Source organism: Aphelocoma coerulescens, chromosome 4A, assembly GCF_041296385.1.
Source record: "Aphelocoma coerulescens isolate FSJ_1873_10779 chromosome 4A, UR_Acoe_1.0, whole genome shotgun sequence".
Taxonomy (NCBI): Eukaryota; Metazoa; Chordata; class Aves; order Passeriformes; family Corvidae; genus Aphelocoma; species Aphelocoma coerulescens.
In genome coordinates this window covers 21833366-21857889 of record NC_091018.1, presented here as the reverse complement: position 1 = coordinate 21857889, position 24524 = coordinate 21833366, and the positions used below count along the sequence as shown (strand labels likewise).

The window sequence follows — 24524 nt, the reverse complement described above, 5'->3', positions numbered from 1 at the left end:
GCTCTGGGCCAAAGCCATGCAGGCACCCGTGACACAGGAGACGACAAACGAGGGGATGCAATGAGGAGAGAGAACTCAGGGTGGAAAGCATGACTGAAAGCCCATCGAAGGGCTAAGGCAAAAGACCTGCAACACATGATGCCCAAAAAACACAGAATGTACAATAGTCAATTAATGCAACATGCACTGAGACAGCTCTGCCCTGTGCACCTCAGCATTGTGATCAAATGCAAGACTTTCACTTTATGCGGGCTAAGGCACCCCTTCTTGGGTATCCCCATCTCCCAAGCTGACGCAAAAATCCCTCCCGACAAGGCCCGAATCGATATTCTGCTTTCATCCCCTTGACTTATCTCTCAGACGTCCTGAGATGTGAATCCACCTGGGATGCAAGAAGACCGCCTCACCATCCTGGAAGCTCCTGCCATCGCCAGGCTGGTGTCTCTCAGTCAGCTACAATAAAGAAAACCAAACATCAGTAGAGGGACTTCATGGCTCATTGGCCAAAACCCAACAATTCTACTACTCACCATCTCCTAAGACGCCCAGGGTTTTCAGGCCACACACTTTGGCCACGCCTCAAGGCTGACACCATCACCGCAGGGTATACCTGAGTTAAGAGGAGACTAGGTGATGCGGCATTGCTGAAACTTGAGTGGACCCTCACTCCTCCTCCCTCTCTCCCTGACTTGCCGCAACTCCTTGGCCGTTGCCAAAGGCTACCCTGACAGTACTTTCACATGGAAAAGGTAAAGGCTTCATCGCAGAGTCCCGTGATATTTGCAGAGGACTCACGAGGGTGGCGAGACCGGTCCGTCGGCCGGTCAGTGAAGAGTTCGGCATAATACAGGTCCGTCAGCCTGAAACACACAAATGACAATGGATGCTTAGAGCTGTACCAGAACTTGGCACCCAAGGCATAACAAGTGGTTCTTTCCACCAGTGACTTCTTACCTCATTCACTTGACCTTGACTGCTAAGATCTGGCTTTACCTCCTAAGAACAAAGACAAAGAACAGTCCTGTTACACAGCCACCACTTATGTTTGCCCTGCAAAGACAAACAGTGACCGACCTTCAGGTGGGAACCCCCTCACACGGTATGGGGCGCTCTGCCGCAGATTTAATCCGTCTGCATCTGCAAGAAAGTGATGACAAAAGTCAAAGAGCTGCATTAGAACTTCACAGCTCCAGCCATCCTGTATGAGTCTAGGAATACCATCTTGAGGCCAAACTACAAGCTACACCACAAATTCCACATCCCCAGGCCTTGTCCTATTACACCCATACTCCACAGTATGCATCAGGGAAGAGCAGCTCTGGGCCAAACCCACTCAGGCACCCGTGACACAGAAGATGACAAACAAGGGGACACAACAAGGAGAGAAAACTCTAGGCTAGATGATCACAAGGACCGAGCAAATGAGGAATGAGATGACCACGGCAAGACCGACGGTGAGCCAACGAGGCTGCAAGAACCCTGGCAGAGGAAGATGATAACAGAAGGACTTATTCCAAGAACCGCAAAGATGGATGCCCGAGAATTGGACGGGTGGAATCCTCTAGCTATCTTCACATTCTTACAAGCCTTCATCCTCTATAATGGATCATTGCAGGGCACAGCTAACAATGCAGCTCAGAACAAGACCTGAAAAGACACCTGACTCAATGTCGCTGAAGAGAGACGTGATCCTGATGCACCTCCAAGCTCACGAGTCAAAGGATCAATGGTATCGGCACCACACTGAGGAACACCAAGAACAGAGATGCTAAGAATAGTGCCCAGCGTTTGCGATAAGCATCTCAAAGGGCTAAGGCAAAAGACCTGTGACATGAGATGCACAAAAGACAGAGAACGCACAATAGACAGGTGACACGTACCAGGCCTGCTCTGCCCTGCGCACCTCGGCACTGTGATCAAAAGCGAGACTTAGGCTTTATGGGGCCTAAGGGGCCCCTTCTTGGGTATCCCCACCTCCAAATCTGACTCAAAAATATCTCCTGGTGAGTCCCAACTCAACACCCTGCTTTCACCCCTACTGTGGGTCACAGGTCTCAACTTATCTCTTGGATGTCTGGGGATGTCAATCTGCCTCGGGTGCAAAAGAAGGCTGCATCACCATGCGGGAAGCTCGTGCCTTCACCGGGCTGGTTCTCTCTTGGTCAGCTACAATAAAGAAAACCAGACAAACATCAGTGCATGAACTTAGTGGCACCTCAGCCAAAACCTGTCAATTCTGCCACTCACCATCTCCTAAAAAGGCTGGCCTCCTCAGGCCGCACGCTTTGGCCACGCTCTGAGGCCAACGCCATCGTCATCGTCACAGGGTATACCTGGGTTAAGAGGAGACGAGGTGATGCAGCATTGCCGAAACTTGAGTGGGCCCTCGCTCCTCCCTCCCTCCGCAACTCACTGCAACTACCTGGCCGTTGCCGAAGGCAACCTGGACGGCACGTTCAAACGGAAAAGGTAAAGGCTTCGTCACAGAGTCCTGTAATACTTCCGGAGGGCTAACGACAGCGGCGAGCCAGGTCCATCAGCCAGTTGACAAGGAGTTTCACCATAATACATGGGGACCACCTGAAGCACACAAATGACAATGGATGCTTAAAGCTTAGAGTGACAGAACTTGGCATCGAAACAACAACAACCGGTTCAGTACACCGGTCACCACTTACCTCACTAACTTGACCTTGACTGCCGAGATCTGGCTTTACCTCCTAAGAACAAAGACAAAGAACGATGCTGTAACACAGCCACCAGTTACACTTGCCCCACAAACACAAACGGTGACTGACCTTCCTGCAGGAAACCCCCTCACCTGGTATGGGGCGCTCTGCCATGGATTTAATCCGTCTGCACCTGCAAGAAAGTGATGACAAAAGTCAAAGAGCTGCATGAGAACTTCACAGCTCCAGCCACCTTGTGACAATCTAGGAATATCATCTAGAGGCCAAACTACACCATACATTACAGATTTAAAGGCCTTGGGCCTTGTTCTATTACACCTATATGCCAGAGTATGCAGCAGGGCAGAGCAGCTCTGGGCCAAAGCCATGCAGGCACCCGTGACACAGGAGACGACAAACGAGGGGATGCAATGAGGAGAGAGAACTCAGGGTGGAAAGCATGACTGAAAGCCCATCGAAGGGCTAAGGCAAAAGACCTGCAACACATGATGCCCAAAAAACACAGAATGTACAATAGTCAATTAATGCAACATGCACTGAGACAGCTCTGCCCTGTGCACCTCAGCATTGTGATCAAATGCAAGACTTTCACTTTATGCGGGCTAAGGCACCCCTTCTTGGGTATCCCCATCTCCCAAGCTGACGCAAAAATCCCTCCCGACAAGGCCCGAATCGATATTCTGCTTTCATCCCCTTGACTTATCTCTCAGACGTCCTGAGATGTGAATCCACCTGGGATGCAAGAAGACCGCCTCACCATCCTGGAAGCTCCTGCCATCGCCAGGCTGGTGTCTCTCAGTCAGCTACAATAAAGAAAACCAAACATCAGTAGAGGGACTTCATGGCTCATTGGCCAAAACCCAACAATTCTACTACTCACCATCTCCTAAGACGCCCAGGGTTTTCAGGCCACACACTTTGGCCACGCCTCAAGGCTGACACCATCACCGCAGGGTATACCTGAGTTAAGAGGAGACTAGGTGATGCGGCATTGCTGAAACTTGAGTGGACCCTCACTCCTCCTCCCTCTCTCCCTGACTTGCCGCAACTCCTTGGCCGTTGCCAAAGGCTACCCTGACAGTACTTTCACATGGAAAAGGTAAAGGCTTCATCGCAGAGTCCCGTGATATTTGCAGAGGACTCACGAGGGTGGCGAGACCGGTCCGTCGGCCGGTCAGTGAAGAGTTCGGCATAATACAGGTCCGTCAGCCTGAAACACACAAATGACAATGGATGCTTAGAGCTGTACCAGAACTTGGCACCCAAGGAATAACAAGTGGTTCTTACCACCAGTGACTTCTTACCTCGTTCACTTGACCTTGACTGCTGAGATCTGGCTTTACCTCCTGAGAACAAAGAACAATGCTGTAACACAGCCACCAGTTACATTTGCTCTGCAAACACAAACAGTGCCTGACCTTCCTGCGGGAACCCCCTTAACTGGTACAGGGGCACTCAGCCATGGACTTACTCCATCTGCATTGGAAAGAAACTGAGGACACAATTTGAAATGCTGCATGATAACTTCACAGCTCCAGCCACCTTGTGTCAATCTCAGAATACCATCTAGCAGTTAAACTACACCCTACATTACAAATTACAAGTCCACAGGCCTTGTTCTATTACACCCATACACCAGAGTATGCATCAGGGCAGAGCAGCTCTGGGCCAAACCCACTCAGGCACCCGTGACATAGGAGATGACAAACGAGGCAACCCAACAAGGAGGGAAGACTCTGGGCTAGATGATCACAAGGACCGAGAGAATGAGGAATGAGACGACTTAGGTGAGACCGATGGTGAGCCGACAGGGCTCCAAGAACCCTGGCAGAAGAGGATGCTAACACAAAGGCTTTATCCAAGAACTGCAAAAATGGATGCCTGAGTTGTATGGGCAGAAACCTCTAGCTATCTTCACATTTCCACAAGTCCTCATCCCCTTTAGTGGATTGTTGTGGTGCGTAGCTGTCGATGCAGCTCAGAACAAGACCTGAAAAGACACCTGACTCAACATTGCTAAAGAGATGCAATTCTGATGCAGCTCCAAGCTCAAGAGTCAAAGGATCAATGGTATCAGCACCACACTGAGGAACACCAAGAGCAGAGATGCTAAAAATAACGCCCAGCATTTGCGATAAGCATCTCAAAGGGCTAAGGCAAAACACCTGTGACACGAGATGGCTAAAAGACAGAGAACACACACTAGAAAAGTGACATGCACCAGGACTGCTCTGCCCTGCATACCTTGGCATTGTGATCAAAAGCAAGATTTTCCCTTTATGTTGGCCTAAGGGGCCCCTTCTTGGGTATCCCCACCTCCAAATCTGACTCAAAAATACCTCCTGGCAAGTCCCAACTCAACAACCTGATGTCACCCCCTCTGTGGTTCACAAGCCTCGACTTATCTCTCAGACGCCTGGGGAAGTGAATCTGCCTTGGGTGCAAAAGAAAGCCATCTTGCCATCCTGGAAGCTCCTGCCGTCACCGGGCTGTTCTCTCTCAGTCAGCTACGGAAAAAAAAAACAAACCCAACATCAGTACATTATCTTAGTGGCACCTCAGCCAAAACCTGACAATTCTGCTACTCACCATCTCCTAATAGGGCCAGGGTCCTCGGGCCGCGCTCCAAGGCTGACACTGTCATTGCAGGGTATACCTGGATTAGGAGGGGACAAGGTGATGTGGCATTGCTGAGACTTGAGCAGACCCTCATTCCTCCTCCCTCCCCCGACATGCTGCAGCTCCCCAGCCATTGCTAAAGGCTGCTCAGAAAGACCCTTCGAATGGAAAAGGTGAAGGCTTGGTCAAAGAGTCCCGTAATACTTTCAGAGGGCTCACGAGGGTGGCGAGCCAGGTCTGCCGGTCATGGAGGTTTGGAGAACACAAGCAGACCACCTGAAACACACAAATGACAATGGATGCTTGGAGCTCTACCAGAACTTGGCACCCAAGGAATAACAACTTTTTCTTCCCACTGGTCACCGCTTACCACACTCACTTGACCTTGACTGCTGCTATCCAGATTTGCCTCCTAAAAATAAAGACAAAGAACAATGCTGGAACACAGTCACCATTTACACTTGCCCTGCAAACACAAATGGTGACTCACCTTCCTGTGGGAATCCCCCTCAACCAGTGAAGGGCGCTCTGCCACAGATTTAATCCGTCTGCATCTGAAAGAAAGTGATGACAAAAGTTAAAGGGCTGCATGATAACTTAACAGCTCCAGCCATCCTGTGTCAATCTAGGAATATCATCTAAAGACCAAACTACACCCTACATAACAAATATCAAGTCCCGGGGCCCTGTCCTATTACAAGTATAGGCCAGACTGTGCAGCAGGGCAGAGCAGCTCCAGACCAAACCCATGCAGGCACCTGTGACACAGCAGATCACAAACGAGGTGAAGGGATGAGGAGAGAAAACTCTCAGTGAGAAGAATGACTGCAAGCACATTGAAGAGCTAAGACTAAAGACATGAGATGCCCAAAAGAGACAGGGCACACAATAGACAAGTGACATGACATGCACTGGGTCTGCTCTGCCTGGCATACCTCAGCCTTGTGATCAAAAGCGAGGCTTTCCTTTCATGGGGCCTAAGGGGCCCCTTCTTAGACATCCCCATCTCTGAAGCAGACTCAATATTCCCTCCCGATGAGCCCCGACCTGACACTCTGCTTTCACCCCTTCAACTTATCTCTTGGACATGCAGGGATGCAAATCCTCCTCGGGCACAAAAAAAGGCCACCTCGCCATCCAGGAAGCTCCTGCCATCGCCAGGCTGTTCTCTCTTAGTCAGCTACAATAAAGAAAACCAAACCAAACATCAGTGCACGAACTTAGTGACACCACAGCCAGAACCCAACAATTCCACCGCTCACCATCCCCTAAGAAGGCCAGGGTTCTCAGGCCACACACTTTGGCCGTGCTCCGAGGCCAACGCCATCATCGCCACGTATTCCTAGGTTAAGAGGAGACAAGGTGACGCAGCATTACTGAAACTTGAGCAGACCCTCACTCTTCCTTCCTCCCTGACTCACCACAACTACCCGGCCATTGCCAAAGGGTGCCTGGACAGCACCTTTGAATGGAAAAGGTAAAGGCTCCGTCACAGAGTCCCGTAACACTTCTGAAGGGCTCACAAGGGTGGCAGACCGGGTCCGTTGGCCAGTCATGAAGGTGCTTCAGCATAATACAAGTGGACCACCTAAAACACACAAATGATTGTGGATGCTTAGAGCTGTACCAGAACTTGGCACCCAAGAAATAACTTTTTCTTTCCACCGGTCACTGCTTACCTCGTTCACTTCACTTTGACTGCTGCGATCTGGCTTGACCTCCTAAAAACAAAGACAAAGAACAATGCTGGAACATTGCCACCATTTACACTTGTTCTGCAAACACAAACAGTGACTGACCTTCCTGCAGGAACCCCCTCAACTGGTGGGGGGCGCTCTGCCATGGATTTAACCCATCTGCATCTGAAAGAAAGTGATATCAAAAGTCAAAGGGCTGCATGATAACAGCTCCGGCCATCCTGTGTCAATCTAGGAATAACATCTTGAGGTCAAACTACACCCTACATAACAAATCTCAAGTCCCGGGGCCCTGTCCCATTACACCTATAGGCCAGGCTATGCAGCAGGGCAGAGCAGCTCCAGACCAAACCCATGCAGGCACCCGTGAACACAGATGACAAACGAGGGGACGCAACAAGGAGAGAAAACTCTCGGCAAGAAGAATGACTGCAAGCACATTGAAGGGCTAAGACTAAAGACATGAGACACAAGATGCCCAAACGAGACAGAACACACAACAGACAAGTGACATGACATGCACTGGGACTGCTCTGCACACATAAGCATTTTAATCAAAAGTGAGACTTTCCCTTTATGGGGCCTAAGGGGCCCCTTCTTAGACATCCCCATCTCTGAAGCTGGCTCAATGTTCCCTCCCAGCGAGCCCTGACCCAACACTCTGCTTTCACCCCCTCAACTTATCTCTTGGACATCCAGGGATGCAAATCTACCTCAGGCATAAAAGAAGGCGGCCTCACCGTCCAGGAAGCTCCTGCCGTCACCGGGCTGTTCTCTCTTAGTCAGCTACAATAAACAAAACCAAACCAAACAACAGTGCACAAAGTTAGTGGCACCTCGGCCAGAACACGACAATTCTGCCACTCACCGTCTCCTATGTAGGCTGGGGTTCTCGGGCCGCACACTTCAGCTGCACTCCAAGGCTGACGCCATCACTGCAGGGTATACTGGGGTTAAGAGGAGACAAGGTGATGTGGCATAGCTGAAACTTGAGCGGACCCTCAATCCTCCTCCCTCCATCCCCAACTTGCTGCAACTCCTCAGCCGTTGCCAAAGGCAACAGGGTGGTAGCTTCAAATGGAAAATGTAAAGACTTCATTGCAGAGTCCTGTAATGCTTCCGGAGGGTTCACGAGGGCAGCAAACTGGGTCTGTCGGCCAGTTGGCAAGGAGGTTCAGCATAATACAAGTGGACCCCCTAAAGCACACAAATAACAATGGATGCACCAGAAATTGATACCCAAGCAATAACAAGTCATTCTGTCTACCAGTCACTGCTTACCTCGCTCACTTGACCTTGACTGCTGAGATCTAGCTTTACCTCCTAAAAATAAAGACAAAGAACAATGCTGGAACACAGCCACCATTCACACTTGCCAGGCAAAGACAAATGGTGACTGACCTTCCTGCGGGAACCCCCTCACCCGGTGTGGGGTGTTCTGCCACCGATTTACTCCATCTGCATCTGAAAGAAAGTGATGACAAAAGTCAAAGTGCTGCATGAGAACTTCACAGCTCCAGCCATCCTGTGTCAATCTAGGGGTATCATCTAGAGGCCAAACTACAGCCTACAGAACAAATTCCAAGTCCCCAAGCCTTGCCCTATTACACCTATAGGCCAGACTGTGCAGTAGGGCAGAGCAGTTCCGGGCCAAATCCCATGCAGGATTTGCATGCAGCAGATGACAAAGGAGGGGACACAAAGAGAAGGGAAAACTCTCGGCGAGAAGAATGACCGCAAGCACATCAAAGGGCTAAGGCAAAAGACATGAGACACAAGATGCCCAAAAGACACAGAACACACAATAGAGAAGTGACACAACATGCACTGGAACTGGTCTGCCCTGCACACCTCGGCACTGTGATCAAAAGTGAGACTTTCCCTTTATGTGGCCTAAGGGGCCCCTTTGTGGGTAGCCCCGTCTCCAAAGCTGACCCAAGAAACCCCCCCGGCAACCCCCTACCCAACACCCCGCTTTCATCCCGTTGACTTATCTCTCAGACATCCAGGCATGTGAATCCTCTTCGGGTGCAAAAGAGGGCCGCCTTGCCATCCAGGAAGCTCCTGCCACTGCTGGCCTGTTGTCTCTTAGTCAGCTACAATAAAGAAAACAAAATATCAAGGCTTGAACTTAGTGGCACATAAGCCAAAACCCAACAATTCCACTACTCACCATTTCCTAAGAAGCCCGGGGTCCTGGGGCCACACACTTTGGCCACGCTCCAAGGCTGGTACCATCATCGTCGGGTATACCTGGGTTAAGAGGAGACAAGGCGATGCGGCATTGCTGAGACTTGAGCAGACCCTCACTCCTCCCCCCCTCCCTCCCCGACTCACCCCAACTTCTCGGCCGTTGCCAAAGTCTGCCCGGACGGTATCTTTGAATGGAAAAGGCAAAGGCTTCATCGCAGAGTCCCATAATGCTTTGGAAGGGCTCATGAGGGCAGCGAGCCGGGTACATCGGCCAGTCGGTGAGGGGTTCAGCATAATACAAGCGGACCCCCTAAAACACACAAATGACAGTGGATGCTTAGAGCTGTACCAGAACTTGCCACCCAAGGAATAACAACTTTTTCTTTCCACCGGTCACTGCTTACCTTGCTCACTTGACCTTGATTGCTGAGATCTAGCTTTCCCTCCTAAAAATAAAGGGAAAGAACAATGCTGGAACACAGTCACCATTTACACTTGCCCTGCAAAGACAAATGGTGACTGACCTTCCTGTGCAAGCCCTCTCACCCGGTATGGGGCGCTCTGCCACCGATTCAATCCATCTGCATCTGAAAGAAAGTGATGACAAAAGTTAAAGGGCTGCATGATAACTTAACAGCTCCAGCCATCTTGTGTCAATCTAGGAATACCATCTAGAAGCCAAACTACACCCCAACCACCATTTGCACCTTCCCTGAAAAGCAGAATGGTTACCTGACCTTCCAGGCAGAGAAGGGGCAAGACAAAAGGAAAAGGCAGTATGTAGGGTCCAAAAGCATTGTGTTGGCCGTGGTAGTTTCCATCTGAAACCACTTGACCGTGATCTCTGTCCACAAGGGTCTCTGTCATTTTGGAATCATGGTTTGAATGCTGGCCTCCTCTGGCCACCTGTAAAACACAAAAAAACCCAAAGGATGCTTACAGTTTTATAACTAGTACAACACCTCTGGTAGCATCTAGGTCTGTGCTGGAATCAATACTTATCTCTGTTGCTGGTACCCAGCTGGTTCATGATCTCCCCAGTGCTGACACGCGGCCGTGACAAGCACTTCACATCTTCAAAATGACACAAAATGCCAAACAATTAAGTAAACAGAGCTGAAAGTCAGGCCTTTGCTAGGAGGTTGGGTGCCAACCCGTCTCATCGCCGTGCTCCTCTGGCCTCCACCATTTGTAGCGGGTTTACATCCTATCCCTCTGCAAAATAATTAGTTGTCAAAGTCACTTAGACACACACAGGGCAAGTTTAACCTTTCCCAGGTTCTCATTTCTCAAAGCAAACCACCTAGGATCTGACAACAGCATGCATTAAGACAAAGGACTAGAAAACGGCAAGACACCGCCATACCACTCCTGCCAAACCCTACACGGACCAGCCGTGGTTGCTCCGTCTGAGGTGTGGCTCAGGTGGTTACACAAAGGTAAAGGTTACCCGTAAAGTCTTCTTTCTATTCCACCTACCCCCCAGTCTATTCCACAGGGCAGAGCAGTTCCAGGCTAAACACAAACAACACATTATACTACAAACAGCATGACACAAGAATGATAAAAAAAAGCTCTCGGGGAGAAGAAGGAAGAGGACCAAGACAGTGCCAAAAGAGATGACCAATGGCATGGCAATGGTGGACGGAGGAGGCTCTAAGGAGCAGAAGACAAGACCGTAACAGTGACCTGTTATAAGAACTGTCGGTCACAGTGATCAAGATGCCTGCAAGACAACACTATGTTCAGAATGATCCTCATATCCTTACAAGCCCCAGGACATTATAACTCACAGCTGGAAAGGATGGACAGCAATACAGCCAGGAACAAGGCCTCAAAAGGCATCCGACATGCACTTCCAAGACGTGGCCGAGCCCACCAGTAAAAGAACGAATGATATTGGCGTCATGCCGAGAAGCACAAATGTTCCAGAACCTAGAGATGGCAGATGATGCTTGCGATAAGGTCCTCAAGGGGAAAAAGCAGAGATGGCTGATCCAAGGGATCCCAAAGACACACTAGACAGCACAAGACAGACTGGAACTGCTCTGCACACCCTACAGTTACAATCAAAAGTAGACCTGCTGCCTTTAGCTCTCCTAAGAGGCCCCTTAGAGGATACCTCTTACCCCTGCGCTAATTATGAAATCTTTCCCGAGAACTTCCACCCCGCTACGATCCCATCTCCGAGTCAAAGCCCACAACTTATCTTTTGGATGGCAATGTGAATCCGCTTTGGACACAAAATGAGTCCTCCTCAGGCATCTAGGAAGGTCCCGTGACAGCCAGCCTTTAGGACATGTAAAGGTCTTTGCTGTGCTTGAGGAAAAGCCTTAGGGGGTCCCCAATGGACACCTTTTCCCACCATGTGACTTTCAAAACCCCTCCTAGTACTTCCTAAACTGGTTACCCCACTCCCTCTCCTGGATGCGATCTGATGCCTTAGGTTTTAGCTTTCATATTTTTCAAATCCTGTACTGCCTTGTGTATAACTCTGAAGTTTCTTGTAGCCTATTAACTTCTGCTCTCTCATGCTAGATAGACATAACAAAGCCTCTCCAGGCTCACCCTCCAAGAACACTCAGACCATCCTAGGCCCAAAAAGTTTAAACCAGAAGCCTCTAAAGGGGACACCAAGCTGGGGGAAATTACATCATTAACTAAAGCTTTAATTAGAGAATTAACCCTGATATGTAAATGAACCAAACTTATAAAAGCGTGAAGAACTCATGACCTGTCATCCATCTTAGGGCCCATTTTAAGAGTAGCCTCTGGCTCCCCAGGGTGTACCTTTGAGGGCCTTTCAAATAAATACCTACCTTTATTCTCTTTTTCTTGTCTAGTCTGTGCTTTTAGGGGGCCTCTCAAAGCATCAAATACACAGCTTACCTATCAGAAGCCTCAATTTTAGATATCATCTTTGACATGGGGCAGGTCCCTTTTGAGCCACAATGAATATACCAAAAAATTTGAAGCTTCGTACTCAATAGGACCCAGAAGTGGCAATGCTCCTAAAAAAACAAACAAAAAAAAAAAAAAACAAACAAAACCAAACAAATTACAAAAGCACCTTACCACCCCTAAACACTTGACCCAAAATCACGAGCTTAAATACTCCCTGTGTTCCATACTATCTTCAAAGCTTCTATTGCTTTAGAGGCCAAAAGCATCTGCTGAATAAAAAAAAGCTGAGATGAGTAGAAAGACCTCCTTCACTAAAGCAAGAGGAGAGCTCTTACCCCCATCCATCCCAGAAAGGGAATGAATGCCTGTGGCAAAGGTTGAGGTTAATATACCCCTGGCTGGGCCCGCCTCTCATTCCCACCATGCCCGGGAAAAGGGAGGAGGCAATTACCACAAGGTATAAAAGCTCTCAAAGGAGCTGTAGCTGCTTGGCTACTCTTGTTTAAACTGAAGAGGAGTAAAGGGCTGGAGAGAGGAAAAAGCAGCTCTTCAGGGAAATGATAACACATGTTTTACTGCAGCTACATCAAGCAAACGGGCAGAGACTGGGTAAGAAATAAGGCTTCATACTTTGGCAGCATAGGTAGATAAATTAGATAGTTTGTTGTTAATTCACATAATTATTCCTTAGTAATTACTAAGTGGCACTCCACATGTGACTAAGTAGGGTGGAGAAGACTAGTAATGGTATGAACAGTGTAACTTTCATTGGGACCTCTAATTAGGGCTACATACATTACAAATAAAAATACAAAAAATTAATAGCCTCCTGGGTGGTGTTAAGGTTGCTTATGTGCCGGGCTCGCTCCCGTATGATATTTGGTACTGGGGTGTGGGTAGGAGTAGCCTGAAGTGCAGAGTTAAACCCTTAAAATGCTCAAAAAGGGAGAGCTTCCTTCAAGTGAACCACTTAAAATGGGGGAGTAAACTGTAATTCAAACCTACAAAATAACATTATCTAGGTTTATCTCCTTCTATTTGAACTGAAAAATAATGGAAAATGGGGATTCCCTGTCAGCTGATAGCCCTAAAAGCATGGAAAAGGCAAGGTTTCCTTTGGCAGATACCATTAAAATTGCAGGTGAAGGAGATTCGCCCTTAATTTGAACACAGACAATTATGGAAAAGGAATTTTTTTCCCCTCCGTTTAAACCTCTTTTCTCCTAATAACCCCTGTCTTTCTGGGGGCTCTAGGGAGGGACTGACAAGATGAAAGGGGAAAGTTGAAAGCTTTCCCCGGCACCCCACACGCTGCCCTGCCTGCTCAGGGCTTTTCCCTGGGCGTTCTCCGGCAGCAACGCTCCGTGCCCAGGTGCATCCGGTTGCTCCCCGGCCCCTGCTCGGTGCTCCGACCGTTGCTCCTGGACGGACGCTCGGGATGCCCCCATTGGCCCCTCTGGACTAGCGGCTCCCTGCGCAGGCGTACCCGGGTAACGCTCTGAAAGCGGCCGGTCGCGCCCGGAGCTGCGGCGCCTTGGAGCGGGGTGGGAGGGGGGAGGCGGAGAAAGGTCCTGCCGGTCGTTCTCTCCCCTGCACGGGCCATTGTCTGGATGTGCAATGGAAGTTATTTCATCCACGCATGCATGGGCTGTGCAGTGAAAACCATTCCATTACACGTGGCTCTTCACCAGACTTTTCACATATTATTTATACATACAAAACCCAAAGAAATTCTTGTTCATTCGTCTTAAATGACATAATTCTTTGTATTCGACCTGCTATTGGTTATTGATCCCTTTGCTTTTGATGCTAATTTGGTCCTTTTTTGTGGTTCTCTTATCAGTCTTTTCCCAGACCGGGTGTCTCCAACTGCACTGGGGGGGTAATGTTTGCTTATCTCCCGTGTGTCTTCTGGCTACTCCCAATCTGTTCATGTTAAGCTCATCCGGCCTCACCCAGTGAACAGTCTTGAACAGAGTCTTTTGAAGAGAAACTTCAAATCCCCCTCCCACTGGATGAAGGTGAACAAACCCCTGCGGGGAAAAAAAAAATTTAAGTGTTGCATCATTTCCAATATTGTAGCTTCCAAACTTTTTTCAGACCCTCTTCCCAAGCATGAATTTTTACCTCCTCCTCCTCCTCCTCTTGGGCTTGGAACATTAAATACTAGCATTCATTTCTGCTACACACTCAATCTTACAACTGAGTGACCTGCAAAGTGGAAATTGCTGTATGATAGCCCTGCACTCTAAAGAACTTCTACCACGTGTACTTGGAACAGAAATGTTCTTCCATAATGGCATAAAACAAAACCTGCTGTACGCATGAAAATTTCAGAGAATGAGACTGGCTTATCACATATAAGAAACATACTGCATCATTACAAATCAAAAGCCAGTTCCCTGGGATTCTGATAGACAGCATTTAACTGTATGCAACTGTACCAAAACAAGACCAATTACAAAATGACCAGGTTGTCTTTAAAGAGTTATGTGGACTCTTACCACTGCCAACAGGCTCTAAAGTTATTTTTCTATTAAAATCCTTAGTTGCAAACTTAGATCAGATCTTTTCCTGCTGTGTGAGTCACAAAATATGCAGGTAGCCAAGATGGCCAAAATCCACATCTGAAGTATAAAAAATAGATTTATTCCATTATCACGCTGGCAAAACAGTGGACACAGACATTGCTAAGCTTACTGGATCTTAGCGGGGCAAAAAGTGTGTGCGGCAGGCCTGTGCGCTGCTTTAAGGTATCATTGTGCCCGGCACGGGCACATTGCTTCACGAGGGTGTGTTTTTACAATCTGAGCTTCTCTATCTCTCTTCTCTCCCCCCACAAGTAGGCCCAAGCAAACGGGGAAAATGCACTTAAGTCTTTAACATCCTGCTATCTTCTTTGAGAGAATTCCATTTCTTTCGGCTGACAGAAAACAACTTAAAGCAAACACAAATACCTGAAATTTCCACACTGAGAAATTTTAGGATCTCCCAGGGACAAGGTTGGTCTTTGAGAGAAAACAATTCTAGAAATAACTTTGTCCTCATCAATCCGTTTTGAACCTTTTCCTCCCGACACCTCCCCGTATAGTGAGACACTTTTAATGTTGAATAGTAAATTAATAGCAATACCAAACCCAGTACACCCTGTGCTGGTGCATCCGATTGCAATCTTAGAAGGCTTTTTAAAAATCTTTTCATAGAATTAGCCTGCCTTTCATTAATATGACTAAACCGAGCATTACACTTCCAAAGGAGTCACCTACTGCTTTTCTAGACTGCTATTTTGTAAATCCAGCAGAAGTACGACAGCCATGGAGAGCTGCATTCTAGAAAACGTTTACATATTGCACATGTTGAAGCGGTACCTTCGCTTCTCGCTGCCGCCCCCCTGCTCTGCTCCCCGAGCACTGCGCCGGCAGTGAGCGACAGTGAGTCCCGAGCGTGGGGCGGCGGTGCTCGGCCTCGCCCCGAACTCCGACCCCTAGCAGGTAGCGGCCCCGGAAGCGGAAGGAGCCGTTTGTCCCGGGGCAGTTGCGGACGGAGCGCTGGGGAAGGCGGCTGGGCGGTGAGTGGGGGGTGGCCGCTGCTCCTCTGGGCACGGCCCGGGGAGCGCTGCGAGCCCGGAGCTGCTCGTGGGATGTGGCACCGCGCCTCGCAGCGGGCTGTCCCCAGCCGGGGAGCCGGCCCGCGGCGGAGCTCCTGAAGAGGTAGTGTCAGGCCCGTGAGGCCGCTCGCGCGCAGCTCGATGCCCGTGGGAAAGGCGGTGCCTCGCCTCTTTATTCAGAGCGGCTCTAGAGGCCTTTTCAGTTGCGGTGTCTGTTTTGTACGTAAAAAGCGGGAGTTGCGTTTCCTGCTCGAGCGCGGGAAAATAGCAAGAAAAGCATCATTTTGGCCACGTACGAGACTCGTGAAATTCTAAATCCCCGTTGAAACAATTAAATGTCGTAATTTTAGAGATTTCCCTAGAAACCCCTTCCCTAGCAGTGGTTGCTACACTCACTGGCTGAGTACTTTTGAAAATTTAAGTAATCCGTCTTTAGTTTTGCTGCTTTGGAATGATGCTGGGGCAACGGTTTGCTTCTGTGAGTTATATGAAAATTTGGACCTAAAGCATGCGGTTTGATTGTCTAGAAGTATTCATCTCAATACAGGCTGGTCTCGCATAATGCTGCAAAGTCATATGCAGTTTTTTTGTAATTTGTCAGATGGTGGTAGAAACATCTTTTTAAGTAGTGCGGTATACAAGAAAGTTAAAGTTTCTTTAACTGCGGCAACTGTAAAATTCTTGCTTAGAGCTAACTGGGAGTTCTTACAGGCCAGTTCTAGAGATGTGGAAAATTTCCCTCTCTCTGTATGTGAAGTTCTTTTCTCTTTTTTTTGATTAACAAGTGCAGAAGTGACTGGTAACTTTTATTGGAAATAAAATCTGATTTAAATTTTTAAGGTTCAGCGTAGCATCTGGATCTGTCAAGGTATAAATTGTTATTTTGTTCTAAATATTAGTGATGAAAAACCAGAAGATTGAAAGCAAGACTGACTTGTTGGAAACTGAACTTCCATTAATCCTTTTTGTTCCTTTAGGACAAAGCCGTATGCAGACTAGTTTATGATAGAGGGCTTTCTGGTAAAAGAAAGGCATCACTATAGCAGCAGTTTTGATGATAAAATTAAGAGATATTTCATGGAATGCCTGTGAATTATACTATGTCACTTCTGTCTTCTGATGCAAGTCTTTTTAACATCACTGTTAATAGGCCAATGCATTCCTAGATATTTTTGGATTCACTAAGGATTTATATCACCTGAAGGGTGTAACAGTGCGGGGGAAGAATGCTGTCCTGAGGGTTTCACGCGCCTCCTTTTAATGCTGTTTCAGCATTCCTTAATTTTCTGGCCAGCATTTAATTTTCTGCGCTGGAAGACAAGAAAGAAACAGCAGTATCTTCCTATATTACACTGATTGATATTTTAAATACTTTCCTAATCTCACTTGGTCATATAGCTGAACTTCTGTTGTCACAAGAAAGAAATGTATTTGGATTTATGAGTATCATTCATAGGAGTGTCTATTTTAAAAAAATAATTTCTCTTAGGACAACGACTGAAAGAAGTCTAGGAGATTGGCAGGTAACATTGAAATGACTCCATAACCCCCCGCACCTTGCTTTCAGAGTCCCATTCAAAATGTGGAAGATGGCATTACTCACCTACCAGTCGATGCCTTAAGCTTTGACCTGTCTTAAAATGAACAAACAATTAAACAAACAAACAAACAAACAAAAAAAAAAAAAAAAAAAAAAACCAACCAAAAAAACCCTGAGGAAACCCACTCAGGTCCTCCTCCCACATCCACTTAGAAATTTGGCCTTAGCCCAAAGATTGCTGAAGACAACAGAACTAGAACTTAAAAAGCTAATACATTCTGCACATATTAAATACAGTTGGAGCTACTGCGTAATGAAATAAGCCATATTTTGTGCATGGATTTGTGGATACAAATATTGCTGCTAGCAAGAATTTTTCTTGCTTCTTTCCATAAACTGTGGAATTTTTCTTGCTTCTTGTCCATAAACTATGAACACCTGCGACCTTGCAAAGCCTTGTTTATAGTACAGTAGAAAAATATTTTGACAATGGATGTTTTGGGATTTTAGCCAATCACCCTAAGGGATGGCTGATCCTTTGAACAATTAGACTATGAAGAAAAAAGTCTATAAAAGAGTCGTAAAGTAATTAAATAAGAGGAATCTTGCTGCAGAATTCCTGCCTGTTGGATCTCTCTTCTCCTCACTACCACTGCGGGACACCGTGATACGGATTAAAAATGGCATAGTGTTAAACTTGAAGGTTTTGATTGCCCTCTGAGCAATTCAGTTGAGATAGGAGCATTTACAGTAATGCACAAGTCTGTCATTCCAGTGAACCTGTCGTTACGTTTGCCATCATTTTATATGATGATTTGTAGTTCGTTCTAGTCTCACAGCTTAAATTGCAGATGCAGAGGCATTTGAATTTTGTTATCCCTAGGTAAGCCATGCCTGTTTCAGCTGATGAAACTGTGGGGAACCTGGCTGTGAGAGATACAGTCCTAACTCCAGCTGGAATTGAAGGATCACAAGGTTTGTACTAGATGCTATTTATTGCAATTACAGACTTCGATCAGTGGCTTCCTTAGCTTCTTTCTAAAAATGTTTCACAAAATGAAGTTCAAATACCATTCAAAATTTGGGTTAAATTTTGAAAGATGCTGTGACCCATCGTACATTCAAGTTGGTTGTTATAAGAGAGAAGTTGCTGTGAGATGCTAAAACCTGGAAAACTCATCGCATTCATCCTTCCAGGAGGAAAGAGAATGCTTTTTTGCTGAATGGAGGACAAGGTGAGATCCACGTAACAAAATGGGAACCAGAAGTGCTATGCAATTCTTATAAGTTACTCAGCTGCTATTAGAATGGAGCTACCGGGCTTAGTCTTGTATTTGAGTCCATTTTCACAACTGTGAGTTAATTCTTTCAAGCTTCAAGAGAGTATGTTCACTTTGAAACAGATTAGAAAGCATCTCAGTGGTAGTGCTCATCCTATTTTTTAATTAGTATGTTTGACCATTCCTGGTTGTTTGCTAAATTGCGGCCTTTGCATTGCCTGGTAGGTAATCGATTTGCTGCATCATTTGAACTACGGGTTTTTTTAGTCTGTAAGAGGAAGAAAAAAGGGAAGTGATTAGCCTGCCAATAAGTCTGAGGAAATTAATCAATGAGGAGATTAATCAATAGACCGAAACAAATATAAAATATCAAATTACTTGGAAATTTTCAATAATTTGTTTTCAGAATTTCAAGGTGAGTTAGACTTTGAATTATGTGTTGTTGAATGTATTGAAGGTAATTTAAAATTGCCTTGATTTGGGTAGAATCATCATCTACACAGAACGTAAAAGCTCAACAAGTCCTATCACGAATCAGTCGAGAGGAGCTGGAAGACAGATTCCTTCGTTTACGTGATGACCACATCCTACTCAAACAGTATGCAAATAAGCAAGAGGAGAAAATTAAAAGGTATGGGGTTTAATATTTTTTTTTTAACTCACAGCACTTTTTTGTCCCTTGAAAGCATCATCAACAAATTAAAAATCATGCTGATTTCTCTCAGAGCACTTTTTAATGCGGTAGCAAAAATCACCCACTGGAAGTGATTTTTGTGTTGATTTCTAGTTGTCTCTGAGTACGTGAGATGGTTTTTGCAGGGAGTCCTATTGGATCTCTGTGTACAGACATACACCACTGTCTAGTACATCGGAGATGATACCTTGGGTTCCCAGCCGTGCTGGTGGAGTACAAATATAAGAGGTGTTCTGGGAATTGAAGAGCAGGCTGTAGAAGCCTAATGGTTCATCAGGAGTTTCATTCTAGAATCAAAATGGCCTATACAGAGAGATTCTGCCCCTTTTTTGGTCCCTGTCTGTCTTTCAAGAGGCTGAATAGCATCTAGCTTTTTATTGGTGAGTTAGCACTAAAATTTCTTTATAATCCTCGCTCCTTTACTCAGTGTAATAGGTAACTTCAGTGAAGAACTCCCAAGTAGCATGGGGAGCACAGTACCCAGTTTGCCTACAAATATACAAGCAGCTTTAGGTTGATTGTTAAACTTAATATGCTAAGATTTGTGTGCTAATCTTTGCCAGTGCTTACTGTGGCGGCAAACCAATCTGGACCGTGCAGAACTGTTTGTAGTATTACGATACTGCAGGAGGGCTGACTAATACCAAAACATACTCTGTGTTCGCATTGTGCTAATTGTTAACAGTCTTTCTGCATCTAAGCCAGCTTCTGGTGAGGAGCTAATGAATTCATCAAAGGGTAGCTGAAAATTTTTAGTTTTCTTTCTGGGCCTTCAAAAGTAGATGCCCTGTAAACTAGATACAGATCTTGAATGTGTGCGGCCGATTTTGTGAAGTCTTGAACTTGTCTCTCATCAAAGCCACTTTTCTTCCCCTCTCCCCCTTTCTCCCTCTCTTTTTCCACTCCCCTTCCCTCTCCTCCTCTATTTCTCTTCCAGGTTTTTTCCGTTTACTGCTAGGTGTGTTTTCTGTTCTTTTAAATTAAATCGCCCCTGAGTGCTCTCTCTGCCTTTTGTTCCAGCAACTAATGTTTATCAAAACTAAAGGAAGTGAAAAGTACAACTCGAGATGCCAAAGGCAAAATTTTTTATCCTTTTGAAGAGACATGAGAGCTATATGCTCTATATCTAATTATATTCTTCAGCTAACTGTTCCTTCTCCGAAGCGCATTGGTCATATTTACCCAGAATGAAACTGAGTATGGTAACGGGTACTGTTAAGTCCCTTTTTCAGGAGTACCTTCTTAAATATCTCCATTGGTATATTTTAGGCACTTTGGAAATGAAATGTATATTTAAATCCTAAAATTATCGTTCTTTCAATAGTCAAATGTTTTGTGGAATTGTCGCTTTTATAATTTGCCCCATCCCAAAGATCCCAAGTCCGTAACTTAACGGCATGCAGAGGTTCCGATATAAGGTCGTGTGTTAAAAATTAAGCTGCCTGTGGAGTAATGTGTCCTTCCTTTACTAACCTTAAATGATAAGCCTTAGGAAGCTGATATTTGTCAGTGCTATAAAGCAGATTGCTGCACAGTGATTTCAGTTATCTTCAAGGAGTTTGTCACAGGCAGCAATAGTTACATCAAAACTTGAAATTTATTACCAAGGTTCTGTGCTGAGGTCTTCACAGTGGTTATGTTCCTTTCAACGAAATACTTTTTGTGCTGACTTTTCACATTCTTTTTCATATTTTTTGATTGTTTTCCCCAGAATGACCACCAAGTTAATACGGCTTGTTAATGATAAAAGAAAATGTGACCGGGCTGACTATGGACCCATGCGGCTGGGTCAGGCTCTGGAGCTGGAAGAAATGATTGAGCATTTGCGAGAAAGAGTTCGTGAGCTTGAGAAACAAAATGAGAGCCTCCGGAACAAACTCATTTCAACTAAACAGCAGCTCCAGATTCAAGGCCATAGGCTGTGTCCATACAGCTCCGTTCAGTCTCGTGTGAACACTGGTCTCAAAAGAGAGAATGAGGCTGCTGGCATGCCAGAGCACACCAAGAAGGGTATAATTCACATTTATTAAAAATGGTGAACTCTTGGATTGTTTTTGAAACCACGAGTCTGAATTTCAAAACATTTTTAGTGCAGATCAGAAAATATGCAGAGCAATTACCTAAAAATAAAATGCCTAGAAAAAATTAGGGTAGTTTAACTGTCTCTGAGGCATTAAGAGACAAGAAACCTTGACCAATAATAAATATAGCTTCCTGTATCTGCTTTTTGTTTGGCTGATTTAAAAATACCCTGGAAAGCTCATCCAAAAGTCCTAACCAGGTATGAATGTTCAGTAAATACTTGCTGTCTTTATTGAGTGCAACCATCTAAGAAATACCTCAGTTTGAACAAAAGCAAACAAAAACAAATTCTAGGCGCATATATGTATCTGTACACACACACACGTATATATCACAGTACCTTAACATAATGCTTGAAGATCAAAATTGGTCAAGTCAATGTGGCAAAGTAGGTAAGTTTTTTCAGGCATTTTGGGAAAGTGCTGGTATCATCATACCTCGAACCTAAATGATTCAGTTCTAGGGACTGAGGGATGGCAGCATTAATGCTGTCTTTGAAATGAAATGTGTTTGGTCCCACCTCAAAACGTGGTTAATTTCTTCTTGCTGTAGAAGGGTAAGAGAAAAATGTGGAGAAACCATTGTGTTTGCTCCTAAAGTAGCAATTCTTCCTTAATTAATTTCTCACTTCTCTTCTTCACCACGGGCGTAGGATGCTTCTAAACAACACAAGGAAATTATCTGCACTGCTACTAAAAAATAGTCCTCATAGTTGCATGTCTGGGTGAATGACACTTGGAATTTTGCAAAGAAAGTGCTGCGAAAAAGTAATTATAAGTCCACATTCCTGTCTAATAATATTGATATTTCTCTTCTTTGAAGACACAATCCCTGTTCTCTGTCTTTGAAAGTAAAATCTTCTAAAAAAACCTTCCAGGCCATGTTTTTAACAGTTTGCTTTAACACTATTCTGCATCACCCATCCTTCAGATTTTACAGCAGCTATGTCGTACACACTGTGATTATTTCTTTCCATGTGATTTTGATGTAAAAATACTTTTTATGACAGCCGTATAGAAGTCACAATTATTTGTACTGTATAGGGATAGTTGGCTTGTTTAAAGCTTTTTCATGCAACATGTCAAGCATTTATCTTTTGTTTGGTTTTCAGGAATGAGATTTCAGAGTTCAGAAGTGAGGTCACCTGACCTTGTGCTCCCCAAATATGGACAGAGTCTGCTCGAGGATTCAAGGGCTGAAATCAGAAATTTGTATGATTTTCATATTACTTATTTTTTTGTCATTATACTTCTTAGAACTTACAGTTTTCTTGAAGAAAAAAGTATACATTTTAAGAAGTTTTCACTTCAGAAAATAAAACTGTTGGATCTAACAATAACACTGGTAACAACGCAGAAATGTTTTATTATAAGGAAAACAGGGAATCAGGGATTTAGAATGCAAAACGTAGGTACGTAAGAATTTGGCTGGAAGTTAAAATTGGTCTCCAGTGGTGAGCCTCTCTTTGCTAGGATGCAGTGCTACCTAGTTTGTTACAGGTCAGAGCTGACAAAAGCAGAAAGGACCTTAGCTGCAAATTTTTTACCGACGTAAGTCCTAAAATGTGCTCCGCCATGCAAGTGGTGACTATGTGAATGTGTTTTGCTGATGCATTTAAGTTTCATTTCTAGAGGCAGACAGATTTTATGGATAAGTGCAAAAAGCACAGTATTGGGATAGTTATGTAAAATGGCTCTGATTCACTTTTGCATTTTGAAGTGTGGTTTGTAATCCAGCTGCACATTTTAACTGAAATTGAAGCTTAGGAAACCCTTACAACATCCTTGATGTAGGGATTGCATGAGAGTAGAGAGGTGTTATATAGAAAAGGTAGTTAACATCTAATTTAAAGGTATTGAGGTCTGATTAGAACATTTTTTTCTATAAATTGTATTTTTAGAACCTAGGTTTTCTAAGAGCTGTTTGTTTATTTCCATAGTGATGTACTTAGATTATCGATTACATTCTCTGTCAGTGCTGAATTTTCAATAAATGGGCAGGCTAAGTTTAAAAATGTATGGATTAATGTGCTGTCATTTATTTTGTGCTTGAATTTTAAAAACACAAAGATTAACTGGAATCGTAGGAAACAATTGTACAAAAATATTCCTATAAATTATTGTTTTAATTGCATTAACTGTCTAAATTCCACTGTTTACAGCACTTCTTTTTTTTTTCTTTTTTTCTTTTTTTTTTCTTTTCTTTTTTTGGGTGTAGATTTTTCTGTCTCAGAATAAAAGCTTAAAAATCTCCATCCATTGAAGATCTAATCTTGTGATAGCTAGCAATGGTGTTTTGGTTTTGAGAAACCATAGGTGCTAATGGATTAGAACGAGGATACTTCTAATATAGAAACCGTGAACAGCATTTGTAGGGAGGTTCTGCTAAACGTTATTCACTCCACAGAAACATTTATTTTGAGACTTTAAATTGTGTTTTCACTATTTTTTCATAAGCCTCTCTTCCGATGTATGTTAATAAGAAATACAGATTTTGCTGAACACTTAAAAGTTTGGCTTGCTTGAGTATTCATTTATTTTTGTATTCTTTGAAAAAATACGTAGCTGGTTTTGGAATGTAGGATGCTTGTACTTGCAGGGAGACTGTCATTGAGTCCCAAAGGAAACACATTGAGGAACTAGAACGTGCCAGAGAGATTCTTGTGAGTCAACTAAGAAGGAAAGAAAAGGAAATTGAAGAATCCCTCCTACGGCTGAAAGAGCAGGGTACAGCCAGCCAAAGGTATTGTGAAAAATTAAAATCTTCATGGTGGAAGCATTAGGAGACCCATTTCATGATGTTAGTAGGTAGCTGCTGAAGTTACTACTTCTGTAAAGGAATATGGACCTTATTCATTTTTGTCCATTTGGTGAAACCAAGTCGTAAAATGTTTTGCCCAATAGCATGGATAATTCTAAGCAAGAAGATAGTTACAACAGTAAGTATTTTCCAAGAACATTTTTAAAGCCATCCCAAAATGCATTTGTGAAACAGGTGTTTGGTATTTCAATAGTCTTAGTAACTTAGATTCTAGAGCTGTTCGTGCAATGTTATTGTTTGACTTCTTGCGATATACTATCAATTACAAGATAAAGGTGCTACTGGAAGGTGAGCATTCTTGGGGCTTTTTTCCATTTTGTTTGAGTTCCTGTAAGAAATAAGAGGTAAAGGAAAGGACACGATGTGCATCAACATACAATCCTGTTAGTTCCTAAGCA

General features: G+C 44.9%; 1 protein-coding gene across 19 annotated transcripts in view; it reads left to right on the top strand.

The window, feature by feature from the left end:
- Positions 1 to 12609: 12609 nt before the first annotated feature.
- The window catches only part of RPGRIP1L (RPGRIP1 like), a 47050-nt gene continuing 35135 nt past the window's right edge, over positions 12610 to 24524 (top strand). For 11 of the 19 annotated variants that reach the window (XM_069015845.1, XM_069015847.1, XM_069015852.1 and 8 more), the window contains exons 1-6: positions 15629 to 15671; positions 18134 to 18225; positions 19017 to 19161; positions 20936 to 21234; positions 22418 to 22517; positions 23905 to 24048. In XM_069015845.1, the coding sequence (XP_068871946.1) occupies positions 18141 to 18225; positions 19017 to 19161; positions 20936 to 21234; positions 22418 to 22517; positions 23905 to 24048 (773 nt within the window). In that variant the 5' untranslated portion in view covers positions 15629 to 15671; positions 18134 to 18140. The other 8 variants (XM_069015861.1, XM_069015860.1, XM_069015859.1 and 5 more) reach the window with 4 other exon arrangements.